At 38.5% G+C, this 25084-nt stretch overlaps 3 protein-coding genes across 6 annotated transcripts; all 3 read right to left on the bottom strand.

The window, feature by feature from the left end:
* Positions 1-1865: 1865 nt before the first annotated feature.
* Positions 1866-11116, bottom strand: clk2a (CDC-like kinase 2a). 2 transcript variants are annotated; one of them, XM_054606235.1, is made up of 13 exons: positions 10968-11116; positions 9635-9837; positions 9194-9479; positions 7928-8018; positions 6998-7064; positions 6355-6471; positions 5968-6134; positions 5345-5439; positions 4922-5051; positions 3980-4062; positions 3673-3752; positions 3465-3555; positions 1866-3279 (listed from the first exon to the last, which is right to left on the bottom strand). In XM_054606235.1, the coding sequence occupies exons 2-13, from the start codon at positions 9832-9834 to the stop codon at positions 3091-3093; spliced, it is 1596 nt and encodes a 531-aa protein (XP_054462210.1). In that variant the 5' UTR covers positions 9835-9837; positions 10968-11116; the 3' UTR covers positions 1866-3090. The 2 variants fall into 2 exon arrangements, with proteins under 2 accessions (XP_054462210.1, XP_054462211.1); XM_054606236.1 differs by having other exon boundaries at positions 9635-9834.
* Positions 11117-11656: 540 nt separating this feature from the next.
* On the bottom strand, positions 11657-18075 carry LOC129097491 (histone-lysine N-methyltransferase SETDB1-B-like). Of its 2 annotated transcripts, none has more exons than XM_054606368.1 (11): positions 17772-18075; positions 17031-17192; positions 16052-16226; positions 15554-15657; positions 14956-15438; positions 14212-14379; positions 13103-13304; positions 12917-12990; positions 12390-12580; positions 12147-12270; positions 11657-12052 (listed from the first exon to the last, which is right to left on the bottom strand). In XM_054606368.1, the coding sequence occupies exons 3-11, from the start codon at positions 16219-16221 to the stop codon at positions 12030-12032; spliced, it is 1539 nt and encodes a 512-aa protein (XP_054462343.1). In that variant the 5' UTR covers positions 16222-16226; positions 17031-17192; positions 17772-18075; the 3' UTR covers positions 11657-12029. The 2 variants fall into 2 exon arrangements, with proteins under 2 accessions (XP_054462343.1, XP_054462344.1); XM_054606369.1 differs by having other exon boundaries at positions 17031-17122.
* Positions 18076-18439: 364 nt separating this feature from the next.
* Positions 18440-23875, bottom strand: setdb1a (SET domain bifurcated histone lysine methyltransferase 1a). Of its 2 annotated transcripts, none has more exons than XM_054606250.1 (8): positions 23516-23869; positions 22626-22730; positions 22013-22258; positions 21541-21714; positions 20816-21017; positions 20614-20687; positions 19307-19497; positions 18440-19213 (listed from the first exon to the last, which is right to left on the bottom strand). In XM_054606250.1, the coding sequence occupies exons 2-8, from the start codon at positions 22723-22725 to the stop codon at positions 19106-19108; spliced, it is 1095 nt and encodes a 364-aa protein (XP_054462225.1). In that variant the 5' UTR covers positions 22726-22730; positions 23516-23869; the 3' UTR covers positions 18440-19105. The 2 variants fall into 2 exon arrangements, with proteins under 2 accessions (XP_054462225.1, XP_054462224.1); XM_054606249.1 differs by having other exon boundaries at positions 18441-19213; positions 21917-22258; positions 23516-23875.
* Between the last annotated feature and the right edge of the window lie 1209 nt (positions 23876-25084).

Here is a 25084-nt window from a genome sequence, read left to right as displayed (position 1 = left end):
TATGTCGACAAAAGTCTATGAACTATTTCGAAAAAAGGTTTTTAAAAAGTCTTAGTATATCGAAAAAGAGTCATAGTATAATGTCAAAAAAAATCATAGTATCGTATGTCAAAGAAAGCAAAAAAAGTCATAGTAAAGTATGTTGGAAAAAATATTCATAGAAGAAAAAAGTCAAAGTTAAGTATTTTTAAAAAAGAGAAGAATAAATCCTAGTATAGTATGTAAAAAAATATATCAGTATATTATGTCGAAAAAAAAGTAATAGTATAATATGTTTGAAAAACTCGTAACAAAGCATGTTATGTTATGTTAGTATGATATATCCAAAAAAATTAAGTCATAGTATAGTATGTCGAAAAAAGTCAAAGTGTAGTATTTACCAGAAAAGTAACAAAATAAATCATGAAATAGGATGTTGAAATTTTTTTTAAAAATCACACTATAGAATGTCATGAAAAAGTCATAATACCGTATGATGAAAATATGTTTAAAATAAATCATAGTAAAGTCAACAATAGTCATACAATAGTATTTGGAGAAAGTTCTTTAAAGTCATATTATGGTATGTTGAAAGTCATAGATTACTATGTCGACATTTTTTTTAAAGTCATAGCATACTTTGTTTAATTTATTTTTTTAAGTCATAATAAAAATAAATCATAGTATTGTATGTTGAAAAATGTAAAAAGGAAAAACATATTATGCTATGTCAAAAAAAGTCATGGTTTAGTGTTTTCAAAAAAGGTTGAAAAATAAATCATAGGAAAGTGTAAAAAAAAAAACATAGTATAGTATGTTGAAAAAAGTAATATATCATAGCATGTTGAAAAAAGGCAGTATACTATGTCAATTATTTTTAAGTCATAGTTTTGAATGTTGAAAAAAAAGTAATGGTATAGTCTGTTGGTAAAAAGTCATAGTTTAGTCATAAATAAATCATTAGTTATGTCGAAAAAAACAAAAAAATTGCATGTCAAAAAAGTCATAATACAGTATGATGAAAATGATAAAAATAAAATCATACTATAGTAATTATAAATGTCATAATATAGCGTTTTTATATATATATATTATATATATATATATATATAATATAAAAACGCTATATTATTTTTCAGCCTCAAGTCCTGTCCTTTGTCAATATCTGGTCCTGATGCCCTCCAGCCCCAGGTTTTTATAGCACAGGTACTTTACCAACAGATGTGAACACCTACATTGATACACCTGTTGCGGCAGATCTTCCTTGCTTTCCACTCGTCCTCTCCTGACAGGGGACCAGCTTATCTTAAGCTTTGGAAGGAAGTGAGAGAGAGATTAGTTCCCAGTAGTAATTACCTAACAAGAAATAAAGTATATGAAGAAGCAGACAATACTTGTACCAAGGGGTCTTGCAAACAAAATCAAAAGTAGTGTCACAAATAAAACCAATACTTTAAGAACCGTCAACCAGAGAGAAAAATAAAAAACAACAAAATAAATATATGAATATTTTAACTTAATAGTGGTCTGCACTTCTGAGCTACTTCCTAGAAAGACAATAAAGTTAAAAATGCTATTTTTGTCAATACAAGTTAAGTAAGGTTAATTTTCTTCAGGCAATATATTTATCTGTAGTTTTAAAGATTATTAATGAGTTCACTTAAATGAAAATTAAACACCACCTTCACTTGCGCATTTCAGACACACCGGACTTCATCGTCCAGCAGGGGCATTAGTCAGTGAGATAAGAGAGTGACCCAGACACAGTGATGTATGTAAAGACAGAGCGCCTCCCTTTAGGTACCAGAGGCCTAAACTGATACTGGGAGCACCATAAGCCTTTGGTCAAGAGGACTTAACTTTAATTCTACACAATCGTACATATATACAGTTTTATACGCTTTAATTTCATACAAAAAAAAACATGTCATGTACAGGTGGGGGTTGGGGATTTTGACCTATTACAAATCAAATAAATAGCGGCAACAGGAGTTGTGTGTGTGTCTCATTGGCTACAACCAGGAGCTGTGTGCTTAACCTAAATGAGAGACTTCAGGTCTGACCAAATCACACACGGAAAAGGCAGTTTATATTTTGTGTTTAAAAGTATGCAAGAATATTCCCATGACTAATGCTGAACTATTCACTGAGCCAAACATTAATATGAACATCTCACTCACGCCATCCCATCCCATCCCTACAAACACACACACAAAGCATTGCATAACGTAACAAACATATAACTGTCAATAAGACAGGCCACAGAGGCCTGTGTGTGTGTGTGTGTGTGTGTGTGTGTGTGTGTGTGTGGAGTGTCCGTCTCCATTATCATCTCATTGGCAAATTAAGGGCAAGAGTCTCCATATAAGGGATAATCCTTTTAGACATATTAACAGAAACATGAAAAATGATATGCAAAGCAAGTGTTCACTTAACAAAAACGTAAACATAAACCCGAGACACTTGTCTCTACTGGGGATACTTGCAATTTCCAAGGATATATGACATTCAATTTGAATTTGATGTTAACATAATGGAATATCTTGCATGTCTCCATGTTTAGAATAATGTGGGTGAGGACTTGCACTGCATACAGCTCCATCTCCTTTTTACCCTTTCCTTAGACTTCAGAATAGGAAGACATTTCTTCTCCAAAACTAATTTTTGGTGTTATCTGTTTGTAGTGCTTATTTCCTAATAAATGTGAATTATGTTCTTTACATGCTGATGAAAATAATAGACGGACGGACGGTAGGAGGAAGGTAGTTAAAAGGAAGACAGGAGCTGCATAGAGGGCTACTTTGGGTACAAACAATCCTTCAATATAATTGTCCTCTATTCAGGCTGTGACGGCTATAAAAGCTTTATCTTTTCAACTCTCTTCCATTCTTTTGAGGGCTGTTTTGGTGTCTCTGCTGCAAAAAACATGCCTCTTGTGGCTGCAGAGGTGGACGTCAGAGGAGCAGGGTGGAGGAGCAAGAAGTTAAGGTGTCCATGCTTTAATGACAAATGACAGAAAACACCAGAAGCTCCGTTTAATTTAACAGTTCACCTGCTCCATTTATAAAAGACTTGATCTCCCCTGTCATTCAGTCTATGGAGGCTCATGGGTCACCGGCTGATGTCCCGGTTGCCCTCCCAGTTTTTGCTGCTTCCTGCCTCGCTTATCGCCCCGTTCTCAAAGAAAGGGTGTTTGAGTGAGTCCGCCAGCACTAGCCTCTTGGAGGGCTCATACTCCAACATGCTTTCGATGAGGTCAAACAGCTGGTGGTGCTCCTCCGCCTCCGACAGCAAGTACCGCTGAGAGCAGAGAGAAGGAAGGGTAACAAGAAACAGAGGAAGAGGAAAAATGAGAAACTCTCATGAAAAGAACTTCAGTGCAAATTAAAAAATGCTTTTGTTCTTACACTGCAAAGCACCATTTTTAGGTTTCAGTCCTGCTAATCACATATCCTCATTTTCTACTCCACATCCACTCCTCTTACCCGCAAGGGTTTGCAGTTTTCTCTGACGTATTTCCCTGCTGAGGAGCTCTCGTCCCAGTCCAGACGGCCACGATAGAAGTATTTCTGCTTTCTGAGAAGGTTCAGAGCTCAGTGAGCATGTTGTTTTGTATTTATTTTTGTACATATGTTGTATTAATGTATGTTACAGGCACTTTTATTACTTTGATGAGTTTGTATGTTTTCTCACCTCGTCTTACGAATCATTCTAGATGGCACTGGTCCCAGGATTCTCTCCATCATGGCCAAATGCTCCCTGTTGTCATGAGTCTGAAAGAAATATGGGTCACCAAACCATGATTCAGCAGGAAAGAGGAATAGACAGATATGTAAATACGGATATAGGAGAGAATCAGGGTTGGTTCTGCTGCTACAGATAGTCGAAGAAACAGTCAAAAATATCAAAGTAGAAAAGAAGTCATAACTGGCCAAAAATTCTTATTTGAATAAAGTCTGACTGAGGCCAAGTTATAAACTGAAGCAGGGTGTAATTGTACCTGAAACAAGGTGAAGCCGAGGTAGTACTCAAACAGGATGCAGCCAATGCTCCACACGTCACAGGGATGGCTCCAACCCAGCTCTGAGGGAAGACCACATGCACTGAATAAATGAAAACATCTACAACTAGAATAACCACCTTGTGTATGTAAGCTTCCGCCAACCAGTCAAGTTGCTGTTTACATCCGTGTCCGTCCAAAATGTAATCACTTCATCATTTTATCCTATTGAACTTTTGTGTGAAATTGTCATCACAGCTCTCAGCTATCTTTTTCAACATGCTCCCAGAACCATCCCGAAATACAACCTTAGCTGTCCCCAAATTAATGTGGACCATTCACAATTTAAAATCAGTTTTTCTATATTATCCTTAGTTTAAAATCATACATCAATCATCATCATCGTAACTAAGTAAGAAGTAACATGATTTTGCTATTGCTGAGTTTTTACTCATCATAGCTAACACAAGGTCATGGTGGAAGAACTATGAGTAGGGAAAAGTCTGCTAGCCACTAGGCTAATTTATGCAGTGAAAAATGCCATAGGATTAAGCAAGTGATGATAAGTGTCGTTTTTGAATAACTTACGCAGCACTTTCCATATAAAATTACTTAAATCGGCAGACCTAATGTTATTATATAATAGATGCTAAGAGGAGACAACAACTTGCAGAAATGCTCTTGAGCAGAGAAATACTGAACCCTGCCTGTTTCAACTTGTAAATTGCAGCCTGTTTCTACAAGAACATGCAGGTAAATATTTGGTTGAAAGAGCAAAGTAGGAAAGACAACTGACTTTTGCAGACTGAAACAAATTGATAATCCTGTTGAATGTCTGGAACTATTTAAATTGGGACTGAGATAGGTAGAAATAATCATAAAATCCATTCTGAGAAAGTGTTTACAATCATTTCATGACCCTGAGCCTAAGGACATCCTCACCTAGAATGACCTCAGGGGCACGGTAATGCCGCGTGGACACAATGGTGCTGTGGTGCTCATGGTCAAAAGTAGCACTGCCAAAGTCCACCACACGTACTGCCGTGCTCTTAACCGTCCGCTCTTCCCGCTTCTGCAAGAAAGAACACAGTGCTTGTGTCATTTCCAAGGAGACTCCATTCAGTGTCTGTATTGTGTCTGTAAATAGTGCGCTTTTATGGAAAATTTTAGTCCAGCAGTTTTTTAAGCAGCTGTGGGTTTGATGAAACCTCTAAGCAATATATAATAGCAACATTTAAACAAAAGTTAAACAATTTCGAGTATCATAATCAAAGTTATTGGCTTTACAGTTTTGGAACCGACCTGGCACTAAAGACAATACACAATAATTTTTCCCTTTTTCATATGTTATCCATTGCTTCTTACCTTTTCTACATTGAAGGACATTGTAAAGTCTGAGTTGACAAATAGGATGTTCTCAGGCTTTAAGTCTGTGTGTGTCAGCTTATTGTCATGGAGAACTAAAGAGAAGAAAAACAAGTTAATTGGTTAATTATGCAGTGTGCAGATCTTAATTTTTATCAGATTAGAATAGACAATGTATAATGATGATAATAATAATATAGATATGGTGTAATGAATAAATAAGGGCATGAGAAAAACATCTTGAATAGTAAAAAAATCCACAGAATATGTGGGACTGTTAATTGAATAATTTATAAGACTTAGTCAGGAATTCTAAATAAGACACACTCTTCCCACGCAATTTGTAGGCAACTGATCAAGACACATCATTAGAGCGTGTTTGTTGCAAAAATACACTTATTTAAAGGAAATTTAGACAAAGAACCTTTAATGCAAAAACACATACGTTCAAATTATTCTCTAGTTTCTTTGTCTACACTGAAAAATTTACTTGTTAGAATTATGTTGAGAAATACAGTACATTTGTTGCATTAATTGAATTCTTAATTCCCCAATCATAAAAGTTTTCTTTGTACTTAAACCAAATAAAGGACATTAAAAAAACAAACAAAAAAACAACTTACACTTCACAGCAAGACAGATTTGGTAGGCCATGTGTCTGACCTGACCAATTGAATAGGGAAGGTAGTTGTTTTCCTTAAGAAAGTCGAAGGTGCTGAGAGCTAGCAGCTCAAAGGAGATACACATGTGACCGTGGTAGTCAAACCAGTCGTACATCTGCACACACAGGCTGCAAGATAAACAAGATACAGGAAGTTTAACATTGACATAGTGGATCATTTAGCTTCAGCTAAATCATATATTTTTATAGAAACTGTGTTGGTGGCACCTAATGTGAGTACTGGTAATTCTAGATTTATCGCCAAGCACTAATAATGAAAATGGTGTTGGTTCAGGCAGGGCTTAAAGTAAATGTAATTGCAGTGCCTCAGTACTCAGTGAGAACTCACTATTTGTTATCAGGGTCCTTTTCATTGATCTTCTCTAGTACATTTATCTCCAGGCGAGCTGCTTCCTTGTACTTCTCCACATTTTTGATAATTTTCAGAGCAACCGAGGCTCCTCCCCTGTGAAACATGTGATAGTATGAAGCCAAAAACAGAAAAAAAAAACCCAAAAAAACCCACCATGCAGTACATTTGTATTTATACCTCAAACTGAGTCCCGGAAAAGGTCCTAACTGAATTCCACACACTAAAGTGAAATGATTTAACTTTACAGTAAACACATAACATTTACTAATATGACCGTGACAGCAAAGTTTCTGATATTGATTATATTTACAGTATATTGAATCTAACTCAGTCACATGAGCCTAGGAAACAACAGAGTTAATTTGCCTACAGAAGACTGCAGCATGTTATCAACAAAGGCAGCAGAGAGAATAACACAAACTGGATAGCTGTGGAAAATCTGATGTAGCCATTTTTCAATTTAAAACAACCACTGTAAAAGTGGAAAATAATGGTTTAATATTCTTCTCCTGATCTCATTAGGCTGAATTCTAACCCTCAACGCACAACACAAATACACGTTTCTAACAATCAAGCACAGTGAGCAGGTGACAGCTTTTCAGTGTCAACCGATACATACCTGCGATGGTCTATGCACTGCATCACCCTCCCAAAGGTGCCTTCCCCCAAAGTGCTGACAATCTCATCTGCAACACAACACAGAGAGAAAAGGAAGAGAAGGAGGGTGGGGAAAGAAAGAACAAAAGCATTAGACATGTGGACTTAAGCAGGAATACATAATGCAAAAGTGTAGACAGGCGTATCAATTCTAGCGCCCATCCCTTTTTCAAATGGCTGCCTATTCAATCTGGCAGGCTTGAGACAATTTGAGGTAATCTATGATAATTGAATGCATTGCACTATAATACATGTGAAGAAAAATAAGGGAGCATATGTAAAGCGCTCAATTCCTTTGATGACCAATTTGCAGTCATCGAAAATAAGATTTGTGGCTGTCTTTGCCCAAAAGGACACAGGGGTGTTGTCTACAAAAGGAAGAATTATTAGTATTTCTACTGAACATTGCATGATACTGAAAATGACAAACGTGTTACATTCACTTTCTAAATGTGCACTGGTTGTACTAGGAAGATATTAAAAGTGATGTGCATGTTAGATGTCTACTTAAAAAAGGAAGAAAAGAAAATCCCTGAAACCCTCATGTTGGAAAATAGCTAGCTTAAGTTACAGATATGGAACTGTAACTGAGTTTTAATCTGCAACGCAACAGAGACAATGCCTGCAAATGGGATTCTAAGTTTAGGAAAGTCAAGTAACCTGTGAAACACAGAAAATGCTCCACAGCTTAAAATCCTAGAACAAAAAGGAGAAGGTGTCTAGTCCCTCTCAAACTCTTCAACATTCTTGCAATCCACCCTGCTATCTCAGCTAGAGCGAAGAGCATTCTAGCAAGGCATCATCATCATCAGGCACTCCCATGTCATGTAAATGCTCTATGCTTTAATACTCATATGGAGAATGGTTACGATAGAGTAGTGGCAGTGAGTACATCTCTCTTGCAGGACGTCCCCACTCCGACAGATCAGGTGCCCTTCCTCGTCGTCCCTCACACTCAGTGCCCTCGTCCGGCTGTCGCTCCGCTGTTTTCACACCCAAACCGCCATCAGCAGGTCATGACACGACCAGAGGGAACAGGGAGTTTTCAGGGGCAGCCGCAGTAATGGCGTCAGGCCACAGGTAGACGAGGAGGGAAGAGGAGGGTGGTGTTGGTGGTAGTTGTGGTTGTAGGTGGGTTTGGTGGTCATGGGGCGATTCACGCATGACACCACGTGAAGGAAATATATAACGATAGGGATATAGTGCAAGGGAACAAGTTTAAGATTACATGTTGTCCTCTGCTCCTCTCCTCCCTCTATCTTAAACCACAGCTGCTTACAAACAAGGAAGCAACTGGCATATCCATTCATCAACGCAAAAACCAATAAAAACAGTAATATAACTAATGCAAAGTTATCAGGTTGACTTTTCAGAGCAAATAAGATGGAAAATAAAATGAGGACCATATGTAATAAAGCAGGTTCTATTTAAATATAACCCCCAGCATATATACTACATTAAATTCAACCCCTTGCTCACTTAAATTTATATTACTTAAAACACATGTGTGGTAAAATACAACCCACACAAAAAGTGCAACAAATCTGAGACATTTCAAATGTCAATAAATTCTATCAAAAATCTGCATTTTTTTTTTTTTTCCAACCTAAATGTTGCAGTGTTTGGTAGAACATTTTCACTTTTTTCAGCCTATCTGCACTAAAGTTCACTAGTGATCAACCACCTGTTACCACAGGCATTTAGGCCTTTTACAAAAGAAGGGACAACTTAAACTATAAAATCTTAAGAAAGGCAGGGCCACTGACACGAATGAAGTGTGACCAGGCGTAAATAGGCTTTCAAAAAAAACAACTTAGGAAAGATGTGATGAGCATGTATCTGAAGAGCATCAAGAATTAGTTCTTGATCATCAACGAATTACTGAAAAAGTATCTGCATAAAAATGAAAATGCTCTGCCAAAAAGAAATGCCAATTTAAGCAAATCCCAGCTAAAAAAAAAAAAAAAGAATTAAACAAAACCCCTCTGAAAAGATGAGAACAAATCATAAAGATTTTACTACTTACCAATTCCAGGGGCTGTGGGGAAGAAATGGTTAGAGAAAGATAGAGACAGAAAGAGCTGAGTGGAGGAGACAGAGATGGAAGGAGAGAGGATGAGGAGAGGTAAAACACAATCTCAGGACTGGCTTTACTCACCGAGGAGGATGGGCTATAGGACCTGGTTCTACGTCGCCTTCGTTTGTGCTTACGCCTGCTGCCCTTCCGCCGGTACGACTCGTCCCGCTCACGTTCCCTCTCACGGCCACGTCGGTAGTCGTACAGGTTTGGGGAGAAGTTGCGTGGATAGTAACTTTCAGCGGCTCCATGTGGTTCCCTTTCTCTGTCGCGGTCTTGATCTCGGTTCTGATCCAAGCGTCTGTATCCCTCGCAGTATCTTCGGTCAAATGGCCGGTGTTCCGTTGAGCGATTATCAAAGCTACGACTGAATAATTGGACAGAGGAATATTCATTAAAAGACTAACAACCAACCAAACCAAAAATAAAAAGATCTGAAGTTGGTACTTGTGGTTTTATTGTCATGGAATGTCAAATTATAGTGTGACATTTAAACTGTTATTTGTCTCACTATACACATACCTCCTTGAGCGTACAAAGCTTCCTTCCTGTCTCTGTCCTCGTCCCCTTCTGTCTCGGTCTCGGTCTCTTTCTCTGTCACTGCTGGAGGAGTAGGAAGGTGATCTTCTGTGCCGGTGTCTTCGCCCTCTGTCTCTGTAGCGGTCCTGGTAGCTGTTTCGACTGTCTCTGTCCGAAGACGTGTACCGTCTAGTGTGAGGCATCTGCTGGATTATTAGGACAAACAAAACAATAACCCTTTAAAGTTCATTAAATGCTTGTTGAATTAGAAACTACTGGGAGCAAATGGAGATCCCTTTTTATATTTACTCCTGTTCACATTTTTTCTTCCTGACAAATAGTCACATCATTGGGACAGCTGTCCACTGCCAGACACCAAGTGATTTGTAGGGATCAATAGGTGGGCAGCAGCAGGACACAAAAAAGAATAAATATTATACAAAATGAACCAAATACCATCCTGGACCACACCTTTTTAGAGAGTGGAGATGAAAACACTAACTATATGGTTCTTGACAGCTACTTTGCCCTTAAAGACAAATGAGATAAAAGGGGCTGATTGACGACAATAGCTTGGTAAACAACTCTGTCTTTAAAACCCTGGTGGTGCAGGAGACCTAACGGTACATCTGAACACAGCTAGCCACAGACACACTCCGTCTCTCCAACTTTTACGAGCATACAGATGAAGCATGCAGCCTACAGACCTGTGCAAGAATAGCTGCAGCAAGTCAGAAACCTGTTAGGCCTCAAAGTATGTTGGAGAGAAGAGTGATCGACTGCGGGGAGCTTTTAATAACCCTGTTGCATGATTCAACTGTGACCAACCCGCCGCAGGTTAGCCTACATGCAGCGTCGCTTAAAGCAGTGTGGCTCAGCTGTACACGACTACTGTGAGCGCTGTGCCACAATCAGTGAAGCTTCACTAGACCCACAACAAAACATCGTGTCCAGTTCAAAAGACGCGTCTACGAGCGTCGCTATCGGTTAAAGCTAATGAACCACCAGCACGTCGTGGACGACACTGCCCTGGACGCTGATCTCCTCCGTCAACAGTGACACATTAAGTCATGTTAATGGACGTGTCCAAACACAGACACACTAGCAGCCAAGTGGCTTTAAACTCCAGACAGCCAGCTAGCTAGCTGTCCACCGAGCGACGCACTGGCTGTTAGCATGCTCTGCTAACATAAGCTAAATACTTTGACCGCCATCTTAGCCTAGCTAGTCCATCGGCTAGTTAGCACAACAGAGCCGTTCTCCCGCTGTCCTCCCAGCCGTTGGGTCGGAACCAGGCCTACGTAACGGCGCCCAGCGGCTCTTGGGTCGTATGTACCGTTTTAGCAGCGAGGCCCGTGCGCTTGTCCCACAAGAAATCCGTGATGGCGATCCAGTTTTCTCTCTTCTCTTGTCGCTAGCCCCGATGTTCACAGCTCCGCAGCTAGCGAGCAGCCACTTGTGTTTCCTCGCCTTTGCTGTGTCGCTCGTTCTGGTTCAGACTGGTGGGAACGCCTCCGTGCGCCCGACATGCAACGCAGCCCTGTATACACGGCCACACGACGAGTTAGTGCAGTACTCTGGTCCCCCAAAAGCCACTTATTGCATAGCTTTAATAATATAAATGGCAAGTTTGAAAGAGTTTTAGATAGTGTAAAATGTGACTGGTATATTTAGAAATATTTATCCAGACTTTATCATTAACGTTGCTTGTTTTCTATTGAATCATTTAGTCAGAATTAGAATTTTGACTTGCTTCCTTACTATTTGTTTTTAAATCAGAGTTTTGACTCATCTAAGACATTTGAATAACAATATCATAATTCTGCACTGTTAACTTGGGCACATTACATTATTTAATTATTTGTACTCATCACAATTTGACTATTTTCATCATGTCCAACACTTCATCTAATTATTACTTCTATGGTTTGCAGTTTTTAAGCTCATGTAGCATAAATCTGGAGTAGATGTTTTCCTTAGTTAATAGATAAGATAAACTTGATGGTAATATGACAATTCGTTTTTATTTAAGAACACAAAAATAGCAGTACAAATACACGTATAACACAAGAATGCATTATTTTGGTTGCTCAGGCACAATAGGGGCATTGCCCTTGACAGTTGGCAACGAGTCAGATGAGTATTAATACCAACCCCTCTGGAATTGCAAAAAACAGTCATATTGGCTAACAGGGGACCTACAATGTAAATATCTAATGAGAATCTATAATGAAAATGCTCTCAACCGGGCTTGGCCAGAGGAAAACTCAAGTGTGGATGCTCTTTGGGCCTAAAAAGCCTGAAAAACATTTTAAGTGTATTCTTCGTGAGCAAGTTTCACTGAATGGAGTCTCCTTGGAAATGAGCAGCCACTTCTCCTTACACATTCACGGTCCCATCAGTGTGTCGACTTTGATGATTCTGAAGTATACAAGACAAGGAAATACAGAAGCGATAAATAAGATTGTAGGAGCAACTTAAATAAAGATTTTATTAGTGTTAGAATTTAATTTACCATCGACTGTAGGAGATTTATTCTCCTGCCCCTCATTGTTTTTCAACTCCAAAAGCTCCCTTATTTTAATCATGTGTTCCAAGCATGTTGACCCTCGGTAGAGCCACTCCTTATGTTGATCTGTCTAAGATTGACGAGACACACACTATTAGTAGTCACGCATTCTTAATAAATATAACAGGAAAAAATACACCAAGAATCCAGTTGGACAGAGTATAAATAATGATGTTCCCGGATACTGACCGAAACAACAACCTGCATCAAGCTGCAGTCGACCTTCTGCACCTCGCACCTCTGCATGACTCCATTAAATTCTACATTAATTGTCTGTCCAACAATGTACTGGGACAGTGGCGGGTAAGGCCAGGCCTTCATATAACCCTTCATGAAATCCTTGTGGAAGCCATCTGCAATATCGTCCAAAGGGTCCTTCACTGTCAAAGGGAAAAGTAAAAAAATCTGTCACCTTGATTACTGGCGGTATAATATTACTTACCGTGGATAACTGTTTGACAGGTGCAATCATTTTGAGCTCTAGTTATATTCAGGGTCACCTGTCTAAAATGTCCATAGTTTATCATTTCTATACAAGCCGTCTCATTGTCACACTGTCATGGCCTACTGGAACGCTTGAATAGAACAGAAACAAACAAATTCTCTAACAGCTTTCAAACTTGACCCAATGTATCTAACTTCAGATCAGACAACCTTGTGTCTGTAATAAATCTTCCAGACAGTCAGTGTCTGTGAAAGAAAACACCCTCACTTACATGGTCGGCACACCAGGCGAAGTAAAGGTAAGCCAACATAGACCGGCTTGTGATCATCAATAAAGACCAGGAACCTGGAAAATGAAAACACATGGACTAAAGCAACTGCATTTCGTCAAGGAGACTGTGACTTTATCCACATTTTCTTAATTTACTTTAAAAAGGTTATCCATTATACACACAAACCTTAAGTGGTTTTCTCTGCTGGGGAGCTCTCCCAGGACACCAGGGCAAAACTGGCTCTGGTGCGCTCGAAACTTGACCACCACGCGAGCACCGACAAACAGCTGATCCACCGTTGGTATGTAGTCAAAGGCCATGTGGTGAGCAGAGACTAGGCTCTTCCCCTTCTCCTCAAAACCGATTTTGTATTTCAACCTACCATCTTCTGCAAAAAAACAACACTTTTAATAAGCAAAGCCCTCTTTGATCTACATCATATCTCTGCACCCGTGATTTGTGGTGGGTTCATTTTATGAGTTAACTTCTCATCTTTGTTGTGGTACTGAAGCCCTCTGCAAAAGATAAGTGATGTTTCAACATGGCTGACACTGGGGAGAACGTTGAGAAAGTTTATAATTCAGTTTATTAAAGGGTTGTACAAGTTTTACATCTACAATGGGAGTTGCAACTCATTTTATACAGGTTTGCTGTCTATGTTCTGAGGCAGATTGACTGGCTCGGGACAGGAGCAAAGCATGCCTACTCAATGACACTGTGGGGTGCATTGCACCATTGCATTTTTACCACCAAATTCTAATCAACTCATCTTTAAAGTCCAGGTGGCCCTTTCTTACAAATTTGAAGAAAGGTTTTACTGAGAGATATAGCACTCACAATAATATTTTTTTATTTTCTAAACAGCAATTACTGTATGTGTCCAAGACAAATTTCCTTTGGCATCTTATCTTAGGTATATATATATGTTTAGATGTGTACGGAAACATGCAGCTGGATAGCTAAAACTTTATACTGTTCTATTACTTAATGGAGTTTTTACACATTTTATCTGGTTTGACTGTTTCAACATGCCTGTGATCAATTTCCTTTTACCAGAAATTCTTGAAGCTTGATCTCTGTGAAGAGTTTGAGTTTTGGTATGAACTATATTTAAATGACTCCACGGATGAGAATTTGTTGAATATACACTGGTGACTACTTTGACAAACCTATTTTTTGTTAGCTGAGGCACAATTGCCTAATACATCCCTTTAACAGACAACCTGTCAAGTTGACAACAAATGTGGTGCATTGTATTCTGTATTGAGCAAAACAGATCTTTTTTTCTGTCTTACCCTTTGTCACTTTTTCCAAGATTTTCCCCAGCTGCCACTTCATGGCCCTCTTTCTGGCCAGAATACTCATGTTAACTTTGAGCTCTACTTGTGGCACTCCAGGAGGGGTCTCAGTAGCTTTGTCAGAGGTTTGGTAAAGAGGAGTTATTATGTTCATGGGGCTTCCACCTGTCATTGGAAAAGGAAAACAATATGTTAATATCAACATTTATTAACATGAGTTAAACAAATGTCCAGTCATATAGTACCTGTATACTCATTTTAAAATGTAAGAATAAAAGTTGCATCTAATAGGTGAGGTTTAAATATACACCAAACCAGGCATCTTTAAAACAAACAAACTGACATGGTGGGCATTGTTAATTCAGTTAATTGCAATCGATCTTCTAATTGAGGTTACAAAACTTGGAATAGCAAACTATCATGTCATTGGTAAAGTGTTCCTATTGTTTGTTTGATAGGAAAATATCAGTTACCTCTCTAAAGCAGAGAAATAAACCAAAGCCTAACAGCTGATTATCTCCACCATTGCTTGTCATCAGTTGAAATACATGTAAATGACCACATATAATTAAAGCTATGTTGACGAAACATTTCTTTCTGAAGTTTTTTTCCATGAAAGGTTTGATATGAAAGCAAACAAGTGTAATTCTTAAGACCAGAAATAAAGGAATTCATGCGATAAAGGTGTTGTTTTTTTTAGAATGGTAGGGGTGTTAATGTTTTTGTATTTGTGGCCATTACCGTTAGTGGTTGCTGGTGGTGGTGGAGTTGGAGTTTTCATTAAGTTGCTTTTAGCGTCGGTATTGCCACTTGCTTCGGGTGTTGGTGGTGACGTTTTGGTAACCTTACTTTTGGCTCCAGTATTTGTGCTAGCTTGGGGTGTTGCATGACTCTTAGCATGCTTTTTATTCTTTTGATCTATTTTTCTCCTCTTTTTTGGCCTAGTCTTTTTACTTGAGACAAAACTATCTGCATCACTTGAGCCAACTTCTGGTTCCCACTGTTTATCAGAATCCGAATTTTCACGGTTGTGATTCTCAGGCGTCGGAGAACAAAAAGATCTGATCTTATATGTAGAAAGCCTGGTCAAAACCACAACCGGTTCTCTCTTTAGACTGATATAGCATTGTTTGCCATTAATTCCATGGAGATTATCACTGTCATGTAGCTTTGCTAACGAAGAAGTAAGGCCATTAGTAGTTGGAGAGCTGGGAACGGTATTTCCTGCAAAGGAAAAATGAAAAGGTCAGTCTCAATGGTTAAAACGACAGAGCAATTAGCAATTGAACAGGCGTACAAAGAGTACATTTTTCCGTTAACCAAAAGACTTGCATCTTACCACAGCCCGTTATATTATGTTCATCATCAGAATCAGTGTCTCTGTATTCCCAACCCAGCAAAGAGTATTGCTTCTTCACAATCGCTTCACATGCTGACACAGACCTGAAAGACGTCAACATAAACATGAATCAAGCAAAGAACCTAGAGAAACACTGTGCTTCAAACTTACAGAAGGGACCAGTACAGTCTTCCCTTTTAAATAAATAAAATAAATCAAGTTTAAATTTTTTAATTCTTTAATACATAAATTGAATGACTTTGTTAGACATAAATAGAATGGATAGATGAATTTGATAACAGGGTATTTTACAACAGTCAGGAATATGGGGTCTTTTATTTTACTCAAGCAATAGCAAGCAATAAACAAGACAGTTGTCGTAACATATGTAATGCAATTATCCACAGGGGTAACCAAACAGGAAGAATTGGTGCATTATCATCCAAAGGGCTGATACAAGAGGTGGAAAGAAGAGCATAGAGTAGATATAACACTCACTGGCAGAGCCTCAGGAGGTGGGCAGCCTGTTCCTCCTTCCTCTTCAGCAGAGATTGCAGCAGGTTGAATTTCTCTAGCACATCTGAGGATGTCAGATTGGTCTTCTTTACCTTCTCTCTGATCCACTTTTTGAGCTCCACGGTGCTCATCTCAATCTCATTCCCCTCCATAATCACTGCAACACACAATGTTTTAAATCATGTGCCAAGGGTACAGTGTAGCAGGGGAGTTGTTGAGTGGGTGACCGTTCCTAAATTCTTATAACAAAAGGATTTGTTGATCCTGATGCACATTGCCAACTAAACACAAACATTTGAATAATACAACTTCAAATATTGGCCATTAGAGTTAGGTCTCAAAGTGCACCTGCAGAGTCACAGGGGGATGGACATCACCAGCTCGTGGACATGGTCACATGCCATCACGCCTTAGTTTTGGCATCCACATTAGCAGCTTATGTTTCTTGACAAAGTTTAACACATCGTCACTTTTTTTTAAGTATTTAATTGTCATAACGTCGTAGGGGTGATGTGATAAATATGGCCGTAGCCTTGAGAAAAAAAATGCATTGATAAAAATAAACTTTCTCCCCTCGACATATGAATGTGAACCAGCATTTTAGCATCAATCTATGAACAAACATCATTATTCAGTGTTATTGTCTGTTATATTTCACCCAACAGTGCAGTTAAGTAACGTTTACAACAAGCAAATCCCATTTATTAGTGCACGGGAGAGAAAGCCAGTTAGATTGAAGTCTTTGCGCTGCTTCCCATCACACAACAATAGAGATGTCCATGAGTTTTGTTTATATTGAAGTTATAGCTGAGAAGTGACGCTAGCTGTATTATTAGCTTTACGACAGATCTCCACAGGAATGTTTGACGTGAACGTTAACGTGCTTCATTTACTGCTTGATAAATGGATAAGTAGTGATTTTCCAACGTAAAAGTGAATCTTTAAGTTCACACCGTCTTACCCGATGTGCAGCATTCCTCAGTGTGTCTTGGAGACACTGGTGTCTTCCTCGTGTCGTGCAGCTGCGCCGAACCGTAAGCTCACTGCTGCCCCCTGTGTCCGTATAAAGGACCAACAAGTCAAGAGACTCCAGCTTTTTTTTCTCCTCACTTTATTCAAAACCCTGAGCAAATTAAATTAATGTAGCAGTAAATAATACAATATATAGCACCAGTCAAAAGTTTGGACACATCTTCTCATTCAACTACTTTGAAGAATCTAAAAAATAAAACATATTCTGATTTGTTGAGCATTTGTTTGTTTACCACATAATTCCATATGTGTTCCTTCATAGTTTGGATGTCTTCAATATTAATCTACAATGTAGAAAAAAATAAAAAATAAAAAATAAAGAAAAACATTGAATGAGAAGGTGTGTCCAAACTTTTGACTGGTAGGGGAGAGTGGGGTAAAGTGAGACATTTTTTACATTTGCTCCCCTCTAAGCGAGCTAAAATGACATATCAGTAAAATGTACACATTTACCATTAATTCAGGATGTTTCCTAGCCATGGAAATTATCAGAATGAATTCAGGACGAAGGGCAGTGAAAATATGATTGTTTTTTAAAAAGTGGTCTTGTGTCTCACTTTACACCATCTCACTGAGACAGACCAGCGAAATCAATGGGGTTTTCTTGCGAAAGCAAGAAAATTTACTTTAACATGCAAAAAATATATTTTTGTGAAAAAAACATGCTTACCACAGCACCAGGAGGTTCTCTCCTTCATGGCCAAGGGGAAATGGGAGGGGCTTGAAAACATAATGGTCACATGACCACAAATGTGTCCCGTTGCCTAGATACAGGGGGTGTCTCACATTACCCAATGTCTCACATTACCCCGTTCTCCCCTACTGTAAATATATATTTTATATAAAATATGTATGAAGTTGCCAGTTTACTGGGTACTTCCGTCGTCAATACATCCCATTAAACCAAAATAAAGTTAAATCAACACCAGGGATGGAAAAAATATTCAGATAATTAAAAAAAAAAAAGCAATCCCGCAATTTAGAGAAAGGCGTACTCCACCACAGGTATAATTCCTGCATTTAAAATGTTACTTACGCAAAAGTACAGAATGGCAACACTTTAAGAATCAAAACTCATTACATTTATGCTATTCTATTATAGGATTGGGTAATTATATTAGATGCAGCAAAATATTTGTTATGTTAGCTGGTTGAAGTTGATTAAATGTTTTATGCACTCTCGTGTAGTTCAGTTTAAAACAACACATCACATTTTGTAAATGTATCACGTTTTCTAAGTAAATCCTCGATCTGAAAAGTATCTATTAACTCTAGCTTTAAAATAAATGTTGAAGAGTAAAAAGTACAATATTTCGATCTTAAATGTAGTGGAATAATAACAAATCATACAAAATGTTTGTTAAGAACAGTATTTGAGTAAATTTATGTTACTTTCTACAACTTATCACACCTCTCTTAAACAGTTTCAGTGTCACTCTGTTAAAAAGTGAAATAACAAATACAAAAGGAAGTTAATTTTCTTGTCTGCAACATGCACAATTTCTTGCTTGAACTTTGCAGTGTTTAGGATCTGTTAACATCTAGATTGCAACCAGTGAAACAACTCCAATGTGCCAAACGTGTAGGAGAACTATGTTGGATAGTTCCCCTAAATATTACAAACAGTTCTTAAGATAAATTCATAATTCTGGACAAACTTTTTCGCTATGTTTTAATGGTGCACAATGTTCGTTAGCAGCGCAATATTTCACTAAGTAGCTTTACATATGTACAACAAAATATGAACAATAAAAAACAAAGCAAATCAGATTGGAACAAATGTCGTTCTTGAGTCATTCATGTGGGCTCATCTCATAATTTTCAAATCTTATATGTGGGCTGAAATGGTTCAGTTAATGTTTCTCTAAACAATCCAACTGCACATCACTTCAGAGTGATAATGATGGATATAATGGAAACTGTTTTTCTCTTTTTTATTAATGTTTTTTTGTACCGTTTTAGATTCCAGAGTCACATTCTAATTATTTCTGTGTCTGTGGAAAATTAGTCTGAATCATTTTTGTGCTCTTCCGCTCCTTTCATTTCCAAAAATCTAGCCATGTGTTCAAGTCGCATGGAGCCTCGATGGATCCACTCCTTGTGTTGATTATCCTGAGAGTGACAAAAACAACTAGATTTAACACAAAAATGTAAACAAATAAAACATCAATAGTTTAAACAACTGCAGTGCTATATGATACTGACCTGAAAAACAACCTGCATCAGGCTGCAGTCGATCAGTTGCACCTCACACCTCTGCTGGGCTCCATGTAATTCGACGTTAAGGCTCTGTCCGGCCCTGTACTGGGTTAAATGTGGGTAGGGCCAGTCCTTCAGGTATTGCCTCATGAAAGACTTGTGTGGACCGTCTGGAATGTCGTCTACGACATCTTCCACTGTCAATAAAACAAAGAAAGAGTCGGTCACTCTTTTTAAACCCTTTTCCCACTGTCCAAAATAAACAACAACACAATAACATCTGGCTTTTGTCTAAAGTGGGAAAAGTTACAATCTGCATTCATTCCCGGGACAAATGACTCTGCTGTAGTCACAGGTATCAGCTCAAGCTCTGATCGGGAGTGATTGAAAAATGACACCTGGATGGATGCGCAAATTTGAAGAGTTTGAAGAGGCTGAAGTACCTACTTTATGTTTTTCACTGGCCTAAATTTTGCTTTCTACTGTTTAGCCACCCTGTTTTGCAGTTTGTTCATCAGAAGAAAATAAACAGAAAGGCATACTGCCACTGGCAAGTCTTAAGGAGTCTATTGCCCGTTTTAAAAAACATGTGCACGTTAGTTGGAAAAGGGCATTACTGAGTCTAAAAGGATGTACCTGTCTTGCAGGTTGCCTATTTTGCAACACGACACACCTCCTGAGATATCTTTCCGGATTTACAAAAATATTTGAACCTAAACCATAATTTAGACCTAAACCTAACCCAAGTAGTTTTTTGCTTTGACATTACAAAGAAGTTTTGGCGTCTAAAGGTTTTAGTGCCTTAACCTAACCAAACCGCAACCATTTTGAGGGCGTGTCATGTAGTACTATGAAGGACTTGTCTTTGCAATAACACCGACATTGTAGTTTGTTTCTACTTTGCTCCGCTCCACTCTTGAAGCCCCGGAAAAATGAGTGGCTATGCATCAGTGTCAAATATTAGATTCAGCCAGATACTTTAGTCTCTAGCAATTGGTTAGGTTAATCACACATCAGGACGCAGCAATTACATGCGCACAATATAAACAAAACAGGCACCTGCACGAAAACGCTACTAATGATCCAAAACTCTCCGAGGTACCTTAAAAAACACAATCTGACATAAATAATAGATAAGTGAAAGAAAACAGGGAAATACAAATATAGGTCTGTCCCTAATCAGTTTTAGATAAAGTCTTGTTCTCTCTCTGCAGTAGAGATAAATAAAGGCACTGGACAGGAAATGAAAATGAACAGTAACACAAAGGACAGGTGTATTTGAGTGTACAAAAGAAGTGAGTGTGAAAACTTACGTGGTCTGCACACCAGGTGAAATAAAGGTAAACCAACATAGACCGGCATGTGATCATCCAAATAGACCAAGAACCTAGAAAATTAAAGTATGTTTTTCATTAGATCAAATCTTACCAAAAGCAATTCGATTTTCTGTAGGGAGGTATTAGTTTCTTTTAAAAATTCCCAGATGTAGGGATAGACAGTCATTCAAACACAGACCTTAAACGGTTCTTTCTGCTGGGGAGCTCGGCCAAAACACCAGGACGGAACCGAAACTTGTTATCTTGACACTTGACCACCACACGAGCTCCAACATACAGCTGCTCCAGCTTCGGTGTGGTGTCAAAAGCTAAGTGGTGGCCAGAAACTAGGCTCTTCCCCTTTTCTTCAAAACTAACTTTGTACTTCAACCGTCCATCTTCTGCAAATAACAAAACGTCACTGAGTTTCATTACCATTGTGTCATTTTTTTGCTTCACTGTGCTTCTAATTAATTACAGAAATGAACACTGTTGTCTCTGTACATACAGTGTTGTATCTACATGTGAAGAATAAGTGGACACTACATTTGTGTGTATAAATATTTTTTTATTTTTATTGTCGATTAACCTGCAATTTCTTTTTTTTATATTATTCAGTTGTCATTTAGTATATAAAATAGTAAAAAAAGACCCAACATTTCCCCCGTTCCCAATGTCACATCTTCAAAATTGTAATTTGACAAAATTCAATCAATCACAATTCTGTCAATCAAATAAACAGTTAATTAACTACTGATTTCTGCACTAATAATTACACATCAGAGTCTTCACAAAGCTAAGTTCCTCTGTACTAAGTACAACCAACAGTAAGTTATTTAACAATACTCGAGTTAAAACTCAGGTGTCAGATATACATACTGAATACAAGGAACAATTTCCTGCCAAAAAGACACATATTCTTACCCCTTGTTACTATGTCCAATATTTTTCCACGTTGCCATCTCATGGATCTCTTCCTGGCCAGGACCACCATGTCCACTTTGACCTCTTCTTCTGGCAAGTTGGGACGGATTTTCGTGGTCTCATTTGAGCAATGGGCAAAAGCCGATGATATTATTACAGGGGCTCGTTCTGGCACTGTGGAATAACACAAAATGTGTAAATTAAAATGTATGAGCTGGAGGGATTGTAAAATAGGAATGACTGATCATGGGAGTTTTCAGGGAAATAAATATGAACTTGAAATCAGGTTTAAAAATGGTCAATATTTGAGTGGTGAGTAATTTGATATTTTCCTCTGTGAGTGATAGTGGTGTTCATGTTCAGGTCCTGGCATTACCATTGAGGTTGTTGTTGTTTATCCTGCACGTGTGTGGTGCAGTAGTGTGTTTTCCAGTTTTCTTTTTATTGTGTGAAAGCAAGAATTCAGAATCACTAGAATCATCTTCTGGTTCCCACTGCATGTCAGAATCAGAGCTGCTGAGGGAGTCATCTTCACTGTAGAACTGCTGAGGCGTTGGTGGTCGCAGAGCGCTGATCTTATATTCAGGGAGACGGGTCAAGACCACAACTGCTCTTTTTAGCACATTGAGAAGGTCAGAACCGTCCTTCAATTGTGTGTCCTTGCTGGGAGTTTCCTTTGTGGAGGGAACAGACTTGCATGGGAAATCTGACATATTTTCTGGAAAGAAAAAAGCTTTGGTGAAATTGTGGCATACAAAAAAAAAAGATATTACAGCAGAGTTCCTGTGTTCTAGAGCTGCAACCATTAGTGGCAAATATCTTGATAACTTATTCATTGCTTGAGTAATTTCTCAAGCGAAAACGGCCAATATTTGCTGGTTCCAGCTTCTCAAATATGAGAGTTTGGAGCTTGTTACCATCTCAGATATATTGTTTAAAATTATTTCATTACAATTTAAAGACACAACTCCATCATAGACAGGACAAATAATTGCTAAGAATGTCCTTTTTGGACAACAAGGTTGAAGTCGAACTCGGTTAAAGGCTACCATTTTTCATTTTCAATTAAAACAATTATATTTTACCATCATCATCTCTTTCTTCATCTCTCTTTTTCTTGTTTTCTACCCTCTTGTCAGACTCCTGGAGCTCCGGTATTCTCGCCTCCATCTCGTCCACCTCCATAACCACTGCAACACACACCAGGTTTAAAATATGGGTTTGAACTCTAGCATATCAGCACCTCAGGTGTAAGGGGAAAAATTGCACAATAGATCCCCACAATTATATTTAAATGGTCATTGAACTTTCTGATATCATCTTAGATCTTTTAAGCCAGTATTTGCGATTATCTGTTATGTTGCTAAATGAGTCCTGCTGTCATAAGCACCTTTACACAGTGGTGTAGAAGATGGTAAACACAGGTATAGAGAGTATATACAACTTACAGTACATCAGCAATCAGCCAAAAAGATTGAAATACATAGGAGTCCATCCACTTTCTAATTAGCGATATACCAATCTACCAAAAAGAATAAACCCTCTTCTCAAGGGATCACTTCATCACTGCCTATACATATAAATAACAATCAAGTTTCACGGATATAAAGTCTAAAATAACAAATATCAAGTATAAGCGGCCATTTCCTGACACTTCTACTTGCTCCTGATGATGACTTTTATTTTCACAGTAAAACCAAATTCTTATGCAATTTTTCTTTTTTGGGAGTGACGTTAAATAACAGCATATACAGATACTTATAGACAGATGGTAAAGGTTATGATGAGGATGCTGACAGTGGACATCCTCATAGGAGAGGACTAACATACAGGAGCTTTGGTGTGTTCTTACTGCTGTATTTTAATGTCACCAGATGTCCCTAGTTTAGTCATTTAACGCTTCCTAGTCTTTTTTTTTTGTGCTAAAAGCGAAATGTTAGCGTTGGTCAACACTATACAAAAACTCACAACTTACCTGATGTTGTGTCCTTCACGCCACAGTACAGGTAAGCTGATTGTTTTGTGTGTCGTTTCTGAAATGTGGCATTGACTGAAGCTAGCTGTAAGGCTAGCCAATATATAATACGCCACTAGCTAGCACTGGAAATAAAACAGGACTGACACGACCACAGCTGAACCGACGTCTTGGTTTTGTGTCACGAATGTTAAAACAATCGTGTAAATGTCTTGGAAATTGATCCTGCTACTGAACTGAATTACACGAAATTAGCATAACCAGGCCAGCTTTCTCTACTTATTTAAGACTGCTGTTGTTATGTAGCTATTACAGCGCCTGCGGTTTTCCGTTGTTATTGCTTCTTCTTCTTCTTCGTTGGTTTCCGCAGCTAGTGTTGCTTCTTCTTGTGTTCCTTATTGCGGTCGGCAAACACCAACATGGTGCAATATCGCCACCAGCTGGTATGAAGGGGATGGATGGCTCCGGAATAGAAACCAAAGAGGGTCTTTCTGATTGTTAGTGGACAATCAAAAATAATATCTCACAAATTCAGAGGTTACATGACATGCACACAGTTTATTGTAAAACATAATAAATGTAATTTCTGTCATCGTTGTTTTTTTCCATGAGCAAGACAGCAAATGCAGCTTCAATTTCCTCTCAGGCAAAGGATTTGTAAGATTTGCAGGACAGCTGCACATATTGGTGTAGTCCTGCTGCTGAAGAGGATGGTCGCTGCTGCTTTAACAGGCTGTTCCATGGACGGATTAGATTTTCAGTGAGTGGTCACAGACCACATTAACTATTTTTTTTAAAGGAATGTAGGCGTATTGGCTACCTATGCATGATGCAGCTGTATTACCTATTTTAAAAAAGAAAATAAATATATAATAAAAAATAATCTTAAAATTGGCTTAATATTAAACCAGATTATTATCAGGAGCAAACAAACGTGATAAGGATGCAATATTTTTTCATGGAGCACTTTGACTCTCTGGCTGGTTTAGGTCTATCTACGATAATCCCCCTGGGAGGTGCATTGAGTAATCCACCCATGGATTATTTGAAAGGTATTTAAAACAGGAACATTTACACACAACCTGATACATGTCTTGTGTCTTCCATGATAGTGTAGCCTAATGATGACTCATTTTGTTCAGAAGTGGCCTGTCTCATGTAAGTGATGTAGACTTCAAGTCCATTCAAAACTGCTGTTCTAAAAACATATATTTTTAAAGCAGTGAGAGTGAGTCCTGCAGAGTTACTGACTGGTACCCAACTCTTCTCTCTCAGGTGATCTGCTCCTCCTGGTAGGTGGAGGTGGAGATGGAGCCGTAAGGATCCACTACAGTCTGGGCACAGCGCACCACCGTCACCAGCAGAAAGAAACACAGGACAAAGAGGAAGAAGAGAGCGAAGCCCAGGTCCACGTCGACCTCAAACTGTGGTGCGGTCTGAGGAGCCTGGTCCATGTGGCCGATGACAACTGAGGATCCTTCTTTTGCTGTTTTTCCTCGTCAGCTCAACACCACCACTCGAGGAGAAAGGCATGTGTGTGCATAGCTGCTCTTGAGATGATGATGGTGA

Source organism: Anoplopoma fimbria, chromosome 10 (assembly GCF_027596085.1).
Source record: "Anoplopoma fimbria isolate UVic2021 breed Golden Eagle Sablefish chromosome 10, Afim_UVic_2022, whole genome shotgun sequence".
In the NCBI taxonomy this organism is placed as follows: Eukaryota; Metazoa; Chordata; class Actinopteri; order Perciformes; family Anoplopomatidae; genus Anoplopoma; species Anoplopoma fimbria.
This window is presented reverse-complemented; position numbering and strand designations above follow the sequence as displayed.

Bases quoted from the DNA above. Each gene is read 5' to 3' on its own strand.
- clk2a (XM_054606235.1), bottom strand. From the start codon at position 9,834: ATGCCTCACACTAGACGGTACACGTCTTCGGACAGAGACAGTCGAAAC. The intron at 7,065-7,927 runs GTACTCACTGCC...GTTGTGTTGCAG, and splicing joins GGACGTCCTGCAAGAGAGAT to ATGAGATTGTCAGCACTTTG. The intron at 5,440-5,967 runs GTAAGTTGTTTT...TCTTCTCTTTAG, and splicing joins AATCTGTCTTGCTGTGAAGT to TTCTCCATGACAATAAGCTG.
- LOC129097491 (XM_054606368.1), bottom strand. From the start codon at position 16,221: ATGGAGGGGAATGAGATTGAGATGAGCACCGTGGAGCTCAAAAAGTGG. The intron at 15,658-16,051 runs GTGAGTGTTATA...GACGTCTTTCAG, and splicing joins CACCTCCTGAGGCTCTGCCA to GTCTGTGTCAGCATGTGAAG. The intron at 13,305-14,211 runs GTAAGACAGAAA...GTTTTTTTGCAG, and splicing joins CTTGGAAAAAGTGACAAAGG to AAGATGGTAGGTTGAAATAC.
- setdb1a (XM_054606249.1), bottom strand. From the start codon at position 22,725: ATGGAGGTGGACGAGATGGAGGCGAGAATACCGGAGCTCCAGGAGTCT. The intron at 22,259-22,625 runs GTAAAATATAAT...TTTTCTTTCCAG, and splicing joins TGAAGAAAGAGATGATGATG to AAAATATGTCAGATTTCCCA. The intron at 20,688-20,815 runs GTCTGTGTTTGA...TTAATTTTCTAG, and splicing joins AGCAGAAAGAACCGTTTAAG to GTTCTTGGTCTATTTGGATG.